The following is a 12,085-nucleotide window of genomic DNA, read 5'->3' as shown; positions in this document are numbered from 1 at the left end:
CAGGGTAAGAGCACAGTTTTGCTCAAAATATTGCAATGCACACAACATTATGGGTGACATACCAGAGTTCAAAAGAGGACAAATTGTTGGTGCACGTCTTGCTGGCGCATCTGTGACCAAGACAGCAAGTCTTTTTTGATATATATAACAACACAAGTAAACACAAAAGTCAGAGATCAAAATGCAGAGACAGATACCATCAATAAAGTGTAATTTAGAAGCTAGATTTAGTTAGCTAAGTTTACAAGTTGTGCCGTGATTGTGCAGGTGCTACCAGACAATGTCATTTCTGGGTTTGTTTTACCAGCAGATGGCGCTCCCAAGTAAGTCCAAAATGCATGAGTTCATATGGAGCAAATTATTATAATTAAGAGTTTTTACATGTTAAATAATTTTTATACTGAAAATTGTACTCAATTCCTTAACACAGAACAATATCAAATGTTATGGTACCAAACAAAAAAAATAAGCTCTTAAACTCTAATAAACCTTCTATTTGCCTTATTTTGCCACGCCCACTTGCATGAGTTAATTTCTTCTGCATTTGTATTAGAATATCAATTTGGGGGTTTGGTAGGTTAGTGCACTTATAGGCCCCTGTAAGCTTTTTTGTCCTCACTGACTTTTCCCCCTTACATTACTTTTACTTTTATACGTTGAGTAGCTTTTTTTGTTGTACTTTTTTTTTTGAAAACTTTAAATGCACAACACTGTAGGGCATTACCATTATAAAGTCATGAAACAGTAATGTGCCCTAAGTCACCAATTACAGCAATAGAACATTGACTTAAAAAATCATAAACTGTAGAAACAATCTTCCAGAGTAAGTATTCAATATTAAACTGTCTTTAAAAAAATAATAATAATAAAATAAAAGAAAAAAATATATATAGGACAACAAATATATAATAATAATAAAATATATACAAATAAGGTTACTTCATTAGTGGGTTTTTTGTCAGTAGTTTGTATAGATCTTTAGCTATTTTGGATTTCTACCTACAGAGTAATGAAGTATACTTTTCCACACAGCTGCAGCAAAACACAGCCAGTTTATCAATTCCTCCGATCCGCCAGGTGGTGCTCTTGTTCTCTAATATAGATCATAAACAGTGTACTGGAGACTGCTTCAGTTTATGCTGCCAGCTGTTTCATTTCTAACTGTATGAATTCTATAAATATTAAAGCAAAATATATACATTTTCAGGCTGTATTTATTAAACGCGACAGGTTATTTAATGTTGTAGCTTTTCCCGTTTCCACATCGTTCAGTTATAGCGTTTGGCTTAGCTTAGCAGCTAACTAGCAGAGTGCAGCCCTGCAGCACTAGTAGTTAGCTTAGCTTAGTTTAGCTAGAGCTGGCTGTGGCTGTTAGTAGTGGATTATGAGCAGTATTCAGGATTTAGTAAGTTTATTTAGGAGGATTTCGTCCTGAAATGACGCTCCCAGCTCTGCAGAACACCAGTGTTTTCTTCAGGAGGATCCTATCCCAGTTTCCTCAGGATATCAGCTTAGCTTTTGCCTATGGATCTGGAGTGTTTAAACAGGCTGGGACCAGTCAAGGTCAGATGGGGGTAAGAGATCAGCTTTAAAACTCTAAAAACTGGTTCCAGTGCTCTGATTAATCTAGATAAATGCTGTTATGTTGGTTTTGTCTTAATAAATTAACTTTATTTAAGCATATCAGTGTGACAGCTGGACTGAGCCAGGTGTGCTCCAACCTAACCAGGTTACCTTACTAGTAGTGTGGGATGTCTCACCTGCTCAGAAAACCAGCATGGTTGAGCCCATGCTCAAACTGGTTTGGTTGGTTAAAGTGTCGGTTAAAGTTGGAAAGTCTTTGGCACCACTAGATTTTGTCTCCCAGAAAATGATTATTTTATGTGAGTTAGTTTGCTGCCGCGGGCATTGGGTGCCTTGATTATATGGAAGTCATCCTGAAATCTAAAGATAGAAAGCTGAGTTTGCACCATAGGTAATGTGTCTTCCAGCAGTACAATGACCCCAAACATACTTTCAAATAATAAAAAAAGAGGTGGATGGAAGCAAAACACTAAAGAGTTCTGATGAAGTGGCAAGCAGTGGTCCAGATCTAAGGCTACATTCACATTACCAGGCTGAAGGAACTCAAATCTGATTTTTGCTCAATGTGGCTTAAGTCTGATTTTTTCATGGCTGTGTAAACATGCCAAATCTGGTTTTTAAAACATATCTCACCCATGGACATGTGACATGAATGTGAATGGCCAAATCGGAATTAATGCATCTTTTTGCTTTTATGCATGCACTACGTGCTTCTCTTTCGTACCCACGCATCTCTTGGTGCAGCTGTGCAGCTATCACTGCAAAAACAGCAAAAGCAAACCGCCTTTTTTTTTTTTTACCTCCTCGATGTGAACATGTACTTCAGACCAGCTGTTTACTCTCTACTCCAGCTAAAGATGCTCCATTTCACCTTTATAAAGCTACGAGTCGTCTCTCAAATATAAAGTTTTTCTTTTGGTGGTGGTGAAGAAGACAGATGTATCTATGTGTGCATGTGAGGTGTTTCAGGGACAGAGTCGTGCACATTACACACAGATACAGATCACTTACGTTTGTGAGTATGAACCATCAAGATCTGAACAAAAAAGATTTTAGCAATGTGGCTTGTAATGTGAACATAGCCTAAATCCAGTTGAACACCTGTAAAATTGATGTTTGAAGAACACCCTTGGCACCCTTTAAATATGAGAGACCTGGAGAAGTTTGCAAAAGAAAAGTGGTCCAATAAGGTGCAAGAAGCTTTTTGACGGCTATAGAGAGCGATTTATTTCAGTTATTTTTCTCCAAAGTATATGCAACCAAATATTAAGTTGAGGGTGACAATAATTTTGTTTATCCCTTTTTTGGATTTTTGCGTAAAAATATATATATTTAGATTTTTTGCGTGAAACTGCAATAATTCTCTGGGGAAAATACTCATCTTGACCAGTAGAGAGTATGTCTTGATTTGAATTTGATGGTTTAGCTGGTCTACAAACATGCATGATCAACCTGACCAAACTAGATAACTTCATTACCAGTTTAACCAAGCTTGACCATGCTGACTAACCAGCATGACTGGCAAAAACACACTGGTCAACCAGCACGGCTTATTAGTAGTAAAATAAAATTCATTATACACTTTCAAGAACTGGTTAATCAGCATGTTTACTAGTCCAGTGAAGGTTATGTTTTCACTTGGATAAGCAGCTAAGATAAGCTAAGATACCTATCCATTATGACCCACATGACCAAGCTGATTGTGAAGCTGATCATACTGTAGTTGACTAATTAAAGCCAGTGGATCAAGTTAATTAAACTGGTCATACTGGTCTTCAACCACCTTTACATAGAAGAACCAGTTTAGACCATCTAAAACTAGTCACTATTAGGCTTAGTACTGAAATGAGCTTTTTTGATTTAAATTTAATGCACAACCTGCTCTATTTCCTTTTTTTTTTGTTCTAGAAAAACATGCTGGATTTCGTATTCGCCGTGGAGGACCCCATCACTTGGCACACAATGAACCTGATCGAGAACAAGAAGCACTACTCCATCTTAAAATACTTTGGCCCTAAGCAGATCAGCAGAATCCAGAACGACTATGGAGCTGGAGTCTACTACAACACCCTGGTGCCCTCAGATGACCGGGTTAATATCATATATCTAGTCTTTAATTTTTTCAGGATGCACTAAAATGAATTCCAGAACATTGCAGAGAAATAAAGCATTAATTAACCAGGTAGTAAAATGATTACAAACCAATAGTCCTATACCTCAACTTCACTTAGGATCTTTTGTTATGTCTTCTTGCAGCTCATCAAGTATGGGGTCATCAGCACTGACGTATTGATTGATGATCTACTTCACTGGAAAACTATGTACATTGCGGGAAGGCTACACAAACCAGTGAGTGTTTTTCAGTTTCTGACATAATTCACTCAAAATGTGAGTTCCAATTAATGTGAGAGGTTTTTTCAGCAAAGTGAAGATGTTGTTACAGAGATTAACCAGAGGATGGCAGTGTTAAATCACTAACAAAGACTGTATTAAACACATTCATGCGCCATAGCTTTAAGACCACAGATAAAGTGAACAACATTAATAATCAGATTTTATTGATGCTGGTATCACAGTACACTAGAACAATGGACACTTGCATGAATCTTACAAAGTTGTTCTAATGATTTTTTCCTTTTGTTTCCTGTTTTGTTTCTGAGGTGCGGATTCTGCTGCAGAGTGAGAACGGGAAGCTCCGGGCTGCTCTGGTGGCGAATCTGAAGAGTGCAATAAACGCCTCCTTCCTGATGCTTCCAGAGAGCTTCTCTGAGGAGGACCTGTTCCTGCAGATCGCTGGCCTCTCATACTCAGGTGAACATACAAAACGTACACATTTTAATACAGCTCGGCCTCTTTTTAGAAGTAGTTTTAGGAGCCATCCTTATCCTTTCATTTCCTTAGCCTTCCTAATTTTAGAAGCCTTCCTTTTCGTAGCTTTTCTGGAGTGCATGATGGGTGCTGTCAGTGGGTCTTGGGCTCTATATGGACTTTAAATAAGATAGAATAACAACAATGTTTGTGTCCACCATACATTACGGTTGGCATGACGTTTTTATGGTAATGAATGATTACGAATTACTTGTGTAATTATTTTAGACACATTTATTTTTGTCAGTACCCTTGATTTTGATGAAGATCAGTTCACATTTTATGACAAATATGCGCAGAAAAAAAAACAAGTTTAAATTTAAATATATTGATTCCTCACAGTTTTTGACTGCTTCTTTAAAATGCACTTCTAAATCTTTTGCAACCTGTCCATTTTATCTTATTTTTAACCTTTAGAAATATGAACTCAAGCGGTACAATTTTAGCTGTTATCTTTTTATTGTTTATTTATCTTTAAAAAAGGTGCTCTAAAAGGAACAAAATAAATTACAAGCATGTTTTTTCACAGGTTTTCATTTAATTTGCCACTTTTTCCGCCATGCATACCGCCCTCCAAATAACTCAATTATAGTTTACACAGCTCCTTATTCCAAAATGAAGCTGGTTTCTCCAAATGTGCTTTAGCTTTAGCATACCTCAAGCAACTCTGTTTGTGGCGTGTGCACAGCAAAAAGGGATTCTTCTGCATTACTCTCCTATACAGCCTCTTCTTGTGCAAAGTGCGCTAAATAGTTGAATGATGCACAGTGACTCCGTCTGCAGCAAGATAATGTAGGTATTTGGAGCTGGTCTGTGGTCTGGTTGACTATGACTGTTTTCACCATCCTTCTTCTCTGCTTATCTGAGACTTTTCTTGGTCTGACACTTTAGGCCTTAACTAGAACTGTGCCTGTGGTTCTTCCATACCTTCACTATGTTCCTCACAGTGGAAACTAACAGCTGAAATCTCTGAGATATTTTCAGGTCATTTGACAGTTTTTTTTAGGCTTCTATGTTGCCACTCTTTAGAGAAGATGTAAAGAGGAGAAAAACTTGTAATTGGCACCTTAACTCTTTCTCATAATTGGATTCACCTGTGTTTGTAGGTCAAGAGTCGGTTGGCTTACCAAACAAATTTTGTGTTCAAATAATTCTGCACCTGTCTAATTTTGTTTAAAGAATTAAATCTATAAATCCTATAAACTTCATTTTACTTCTCAAAATTTACTGTGTTCATATGCTATATGATATATTTAACCGAAACTGGTGATTTGAACAACCAATTATTTTTAAAGTAGAGTCATGAAAATAATCAGGGGTGCCCAGACTTTTTCATACCACTGTAAATGAATAGTAATTAATATAAATAATTAATTCTGAAAAAAAAAAGCAAATAAATTTGTTTACGAAATATGGAGTGCATCCCTAATGTTTAGTAGTGTGTTACATTTTGCCATAGTACACACCATTAGTTTGCATCTTATTTATTTGACAAATGGCTTTCAAATAGCTTAAACCATCATTATCTAAGGCAAATGACCATTCATCCGTGGTTTCAGTTAAATCAACATGGGACAACAGCTAAAGCTTTGAAGGTTCTTGTCTAATGCAGACTTTCTGATTCTGATTCACGAGTGAAGAGTAACAGTGACGAGTCAGTCTGTTATCATCACACTGTGAGAGTTTCATCACTGAGGTTTCACTCCTCTGCTGCATGTGTATGAGAGTCCTGCGTCACTCCTGTCTGCTGTGGTTGTGCAACTTCCTCCTGCAGGTGATTTCAGGATGGTGATCGGTGAGGATAAATCCAAAATATCCAACATCGTGAAGGACAACATGCAGCACTTCCGAATCTTATATAACAACATTCTGCAGGACTGTCCTCAAGTGGTGTACAAACCCCAGCAGGGGAGACTGGAGGTGAGTGCAGAATACTTACAGAATACTAATACCTGTCCAGCAGGGGGAGACAGTGAGCAGTAGAGGCTATGCTGTGAGCCAGGGCTGACCAACCTAATTCATAACCTAATTCTAATTGTTTAAAAGGCGTGTTAGAGTCTGTACCCTTGGTTTCCATGTAGACATATGAATGACATATGAAAGACATTTTTTTATTTTAATGTTTTCAAGTCCCAGTCTTGTCCCACTTGTTCTTACATAATTTAATATCAGAATATTTGCAGATGGATCAGACATTTACGTAGGTTGGTATTATGGAAAAGACCCTGTAACACAAACACTTTTGACCAAAACAAAACCCACGCCACCCAGAAACGTAAAAATACAAACCAAACTGGACTCGCCCCTAACTCGACTCGACTCAATCCAAAAACAACACTATCAAAACACAACCCAACGCCACCCAGAAACATAAAACCACAACTCAAACTCGACTCGCCCCTAACTCGACTCGCCCCTAACTCGACTCGCCCCTAACTCGACTCGCCCCTAACTCGACTCGCCCCTAACACTACCAAAACACAACCCAACGCCACCCAGAAGCATAAAACCACAACCCAAATTGGACTCGCCCCTAACTCGACTCGCCCCTAACTCGACTCGCCCCTAACTCGACTCGCCCCTAACTCGACTCGCCCCTAACTCGACTCGCCCCTAACTCGACTCGCCCCTAACACTACCAAAACACAATCCACCGCCACCCAGAAACATAAAACCACAACCCAAATTGGACTCGCCCCTAACTCGACTCGCCCCTAACTCGACTCGCCCCTAACTCGACTCGCCCCTAACTCGACTCGCCCCTAACTCGACTCGCCCCTAACTCGACTCGCCCCTAACACTACCAAAACACAACCCAACGCCACCCAGAAACATAAAACCACAACCCAAATTGGACTCTCCCCTAACTCGACTCGCCCCTAACTCGACTAGCCCTTAACTCGACTTGCCCCTTACTCTACTCTAATCTATCCAAAAACAACACTACCAAAACACAACCCAACGCCACCCAGAAACATAAGACCACAACACTAATTGGACTCGCCCCTAACTCGACTCGCCCCTAACTCGACTCGCCCCTAACTCGACTCGCCCCTAACTCGACTTGAACCTATCCAAAAACAACACTACCAAAACACAACCCAACTCCACCCAGAAATATAAAAACACCACCCAAACTGGACTCGCCCCTAACTCGACACGCCCCTAACTTGACTTGTCGCTAACTCGACTCGAATCTATCCAAAAACAACACTACCAAAACACAACCCAGCTCCACCCAGAAACATAAAACCACAACCCAAACTGGACTCCCCCCTAACTCGACTCCCCCCTAACTCGACTCGCCGCTAACTCTATTCGCCGCTAACCCGACTCGCCCCTAACCCGACTCGCCCCTAACCCGACTCGCCCCTAACCCGACTCGCCCCAACCTGACTCGCCCCTAACTCGACTGGCCCTTTCCCGACTCGCCCCTAACCCGACTCGCCCCTAACCCGACTCGCCCCTAACTCGACTGGCCCTTTCCCGACTCGCCCCTAACCCGACTCGCCCCAAACTTGACTCGCCCCAAACTTGACTCGCCCCAAACTTGACTTAAATCTATCCAAAAGCAACTCCACCAAAACAAAACTCAGTGCAACACAAAAACATACCCATTCAAACCAAAAACAATCCTATCCAGATTTCCAGGTCAAAGTAAACCTTAAGTAAACCACACCTAATTAAATGTGCAAAATGATAAAAACACAGCATTTAGCTCACTAGCTGATATTGTCTCATCACAACCTCAATAACTATAAAGGTTCACAGTGTTTTACATGGAGTTCACTGCTGATATTAAAGCTGATCAGAAGTGTTGGGACATGCCCAGTGTTGTGGGAACAAAAGCTCTCAGCACTGCAGTTCATCAAGAACAGGGAAGAAATCTTTGTATTTATTTGGATGAAGAATTGTAGATATGGGTGCGGTTGTACGGTACACTCACCTAGGGAGGCTACCAAACGCCTCAGGGCCAAAAACACATCTCTACCTGCCTCTATTTGACATCATCTCACCCGGTGTGGAGGTTCAGATTAAAAATGCAGGTTTTATGGCTCATTTATAAAATAAAGTTTTTGGAGGTATTTTCTACATCTATGCAAATATCACTGTTATCAAATTATTTCTATTATTTATTTTTAAAAGGCAAACATCACATTATCAACCTAACTCACTATTAACCTAAAAACGACTCAAGCCAAACACAACCCCACCCAATCCAAGCTAACAAATCCTAAATAATCCAAACGCAACTCAACCCAATCCAGTCACAGCTGTTGTTGCTGTAGAAAAAAAGCATAGGCTGAGTTGTATGAATAACACAGTAACTCTTAATAATAATTAAAAGTACCATATTTTTTGCACTATAAGGCACACTTGAAATTATTTAAATTTCCCAAAAATCATCAGTGCGCCTTTTAATCCAGTGTTGTCTTATGTATATTTTAACAGTCAGGTATTAGAGAGCAGTAAAGCCACTTGGCCAAGTGTTATTCAGGAATTTCAGTTTAGTTGTCCAGCACTGAGGCTGGAGTAGCATTAGCATTAACCGCTAAGCGCTATTTCCCTGTTTAGAGGGGAGTGTTATCGGCCTGTAGCCTGCTCCTAACCCCGGCTAACACTGCTGGAGCGTTTAGCCGCTAATGCTAATGCTCCAGCCTTAGTGCTGGAGAAATTCGGGAATCTAAGCGCACTGGAATTAAATTATTAAGCGCTTTACTCACCAAATAAACAGTTTTTAGAAGAGAAATCTGTGTAGATTAAAATTCAGTGGTCGTTTGCCTTTTTTTAATTATTTTTAGCTTTACTTAACTTAGTTAACGTTCATTTATAGTGCGCTTTATAGTGTGAAAAATACAGTATATGGACCCTTTGACCCAGCACTGGGCTCTTTAAATTAGGATAAATTGTGTTTTTCATTTCTTTTCATTTTAGCATCATATATTATTTTACTTTTCCTAAAGCAGTTAAGTGTAAATGTAATGAAAACTGATAAGCAATGGCCAACTTGTAACATAGATATTCATGGCCGTTCTTGTAGCTGCAGATATTCTCACAGCCCTGGAATTCTTCATGTCTGGGAGCTCAGATTTCACACCTGTTCCATGGGTCTCCAGGTGGACAAAAGCCCTGAAGGACAGTTTACCCAGCTGATGGCTCTGCCGAGGACCCTACAGCAGCAGATCACTCGGATAGTGGATCCACCTGGGAAGAATCGTGATGTGGAGGAGATTCTGCTGCAGGTGGCTCAGGACCCGGACTGTGGACTGGTAGTACAGCAAGGTAAAGGTTCTAAAATATTCTCAGCTGCAGACACTGGAACACCTTAGTAGCTCCTTTGATGCTGAAGAAGATGAAACTGAACTTTATGTGAAGCGACACTCTTTTGTGCACAAGTGTCAGTTTTACTGTGCTTGCACATCGCAAGCGATAAAAGCAACTGGAAGGAGCTTTGTTAAACTTTTTGCAAATGAACAGTGACCCATGGTGGCGACTACCACTCATAAACCAGGTTTGCACATTCCTTAGAAAGTTTGCACACCAACAATCTCTCTCATACTAATTATTTGGTTCAATTATTCAGGTCATTATGTAAATCTGTGTCTGGATTTCTCCGCAAAAAGAGAAAAGTAAAGGTGCTTAAAGGAGAACTCCAGTGTAAAATTTAAATTAACATGTAGCTAAATGTTGCTAAAAATTAGCATGGATTTTGTCTACTAGCTGGTGGACACTCCGGCTGGCGACACATTGCCTGCTATAATATCACTTGTGGTGTGCATGGAGGGTGAGGTGTGTGCTAGATATATAGATCACATTAAACAGATGGTGTGTACAGTCTTAAATAAATCATAATTAGGCCACTTTTACCTGCTGTGTGAACATAACTCTAAATCTGTATTATTTACTGTTGAACAGTGGCTAGATTCTGATAGAATGCAGAACTATGTGCAGCTTAGCATGAATCCGTTAACGCTCAGCAGCTCTACCTGCAGCCGCTGGGAGAGGAAAGAGCAAACAATGACTGACTTTTAACCAAATAAGGTTTTCAGTTCTCAATAATCCGTTTTCCTCTTCTCACCAAACCGGTTCTTCTGGATCGTGGCCACCTGCAGGTCCTGCTGAACACACGTCCAGCTCCTGCATTCCTTATTTACAGTAAAAATATGGGGATAGTAGTAGTTTACAGTTAATGATACAGATTTAATCAATTGTCAAATTTATTCCTGTCATTAAATGAGTGACTATTTATTTAAATGTTCTGAATGCAGCCAGCAGATGTATGTGTGTTAGTGTGCAGTTAGTGTGTTAAAAATATATAAAGTATATCTTACCAAGGCTTTAGCTAATCACACAGGATGTGCAAGAACAGTGCAATATCATTTAAATCATTAGGGAGAAATTAGGACATTAGTTTATGGTATTAGTGTTTTCTATGTCTGATACTTTTAGTGTATTTACTGTATTTAACTGTCTTAAAGGCTAAAGGGGCCTGAATTCATCTTTAAATGTCTTAAACCAACTCCCAAAAACTTATAAAGGCATTACATGTCTTGGGCTTTATGATATTTTGTTATTGCAAAAGTAATCTAAATTTGGTCTTGTAGTTGTGACCATAAACATGATCATATTCCACATATAAGTATTTGTGTCTCTTTCTCTTTTCAAGGCATTTACTCAATAGTGAAATCATCCAGCATTACACAAAGTGCTAAAGGAATTATTACAGCAGGTAAAGGACTTTTATATCTGTTTTATTTAATTTATTTAACTGTTCTGTTTACTTTTATATTGTTGTAATTACTTTTTATTCAACAAAAAAAATAAAACCTAATGTTTTCTTTAAGGACTGATGAAATCGGTGTCGTATAGTGCAAAGAAGCTGCGGAAAATGTGGAAAGGCTGGAGAAGGAAGACGCCGTGACTTCTCACATTTGTAGCTCCCAGTAAATCATGTTCCTCTGACTGACACTGACTTTTACGTTTTTAATTTACCAGCTTGTCCTTGTTACATACTTACATATTACAAAATGTGTATGTTTTGTTATGATGCCATACAGTGACCTCTAAATTTAATTCCATTCAAAACAGACTCATATGAGCTAAGTAATATTTATTTTTTAGTTAAAATACTTTTTTTTTTTATATTTTGAAGAATTCCATATTGACCGAAGTTGGGCATGTTTCAGATGATCTGCACTTGCCTGTGGGGGATTTACTGATTTGCTGTTGAACATCACAGTGTTGTATAATTAAACTGGACTGACAGTGAGAATGATTTTTTTTTTAAATAAACAAATTGTGTTAAAAAAAAAAAAAGTTAATGACTGGCAGCATGGTCTGGCAAATCCTAATGTAGGATGGGTTAAGTGGTTAATTCATCTCTCAATCTCTTTCTAGTATACACTGTATGGACAAAACTAATGTTGGGACACCCAACATTAGTCATGGTGGTAATTAGGTTTATGTTTGTTTATTTGCTCAGTGTGTGTGTAGGATGTTTTTCTATCAACCTGGTAAAAAAAAAAATAGTGTGACACTAATGATTTACCAGTTATTGCATTAAGAAAGAGACAAGAATCTTTTTCAGGTTGGTAATACTGAAATATTGTCATAAGATAGTGATCAATATTGA

General features: G+C 38.9%; 1 protein-coding gene across 2 annotated transcripts; it reads left to right on the top strand.

Annotated features, from left to right (window-relative positions):
* The first annotated feature begins 1,090 nt into the window (after window positions 1–1,090).
* On the top strand, window positions 1,091–11,733 carry tamm41 (TAM41 mitochondrial translocator assembly and maintenance homolog). Of its 2 annotated transcripts, XM_007248303.4 has the most exons (8): window positions 1,095–1,574; window positions 3,493–3,675; window positions 3,841–3,933; window positions 4,245–4,395; window positions 6,227–6,372; window positions 9,570–9,735; window positions 11,120–11,182; window positions 11,298–11,733. In XM_007248303.4, the coding sequence occupies exons 1-8, from the start codon at window positions 1,437–1,439 to the stop codon at window positions 11,372–11,374; spliced, it is 1,017 nt and encodes a 338-aa protein (XP_007248365.3). In that variant the 5' UTR covers window positions 1,095–1,436; the 3' UTR covers window positions 11,375–11,733. The 2 variants fall into 2 exon arrangements, with proteins under 2 accessions (XP_049327560.1, XP_007248365.3); XM_049471603.1 differs by lacking the exons at window positions 11,120–11,182; window positions 11,298–11,733 and having other exon boundaries at window positions 1,091–1,574; window positions 9,494–9,709.
* The last annotated feature ends 352 nt before the right edge of the window (window positions 11,734–12,085 follow it).

Source organism: Astyanax mexicanus, chromosome 24 (assembly GCF_023375975.1).
Source record: "Astyanax mexicanus isolate ESR-SI-001 chromosome 24, AstMex3_surface, whole genome shotgun sequence".
Lineage (NCBI taxonomy): Eukaryota > Metazoa > Chordata > Actinopteri > Characiformes > Acestrorhamphidae > Astyanax > Astyanax mexicanus.
Note: the sequence above shows the minus strand (reverse complement) of the source record. Positions and strands in the feature narration are given on the sequence as shown.

Bases quoted from the DNA above. Each gene is read 5' to 3' on its own strand.
- tamm41 (XM_007248303.4), top strand. From the start codon at position 1,437: ATGACGCTCCCAGCTCTGCAGAACACCAGTGTTTTCTTCAGGAGGATC. The intron at 4,396-6,226 runs GTGAACATACAA...TTCCTCCTGCAG, and splicing joins CGCTGGCCTCTCATACTCAG to GTGATTTCAGGATGGTGATC. The intron at 11,183-11,297 runs GTAAAGGACTTT...GTTTTCTTTAAG, and splicing joins TAAAGGAATTATTACAGCAG to GACTGATGAAATCGGTGTCG.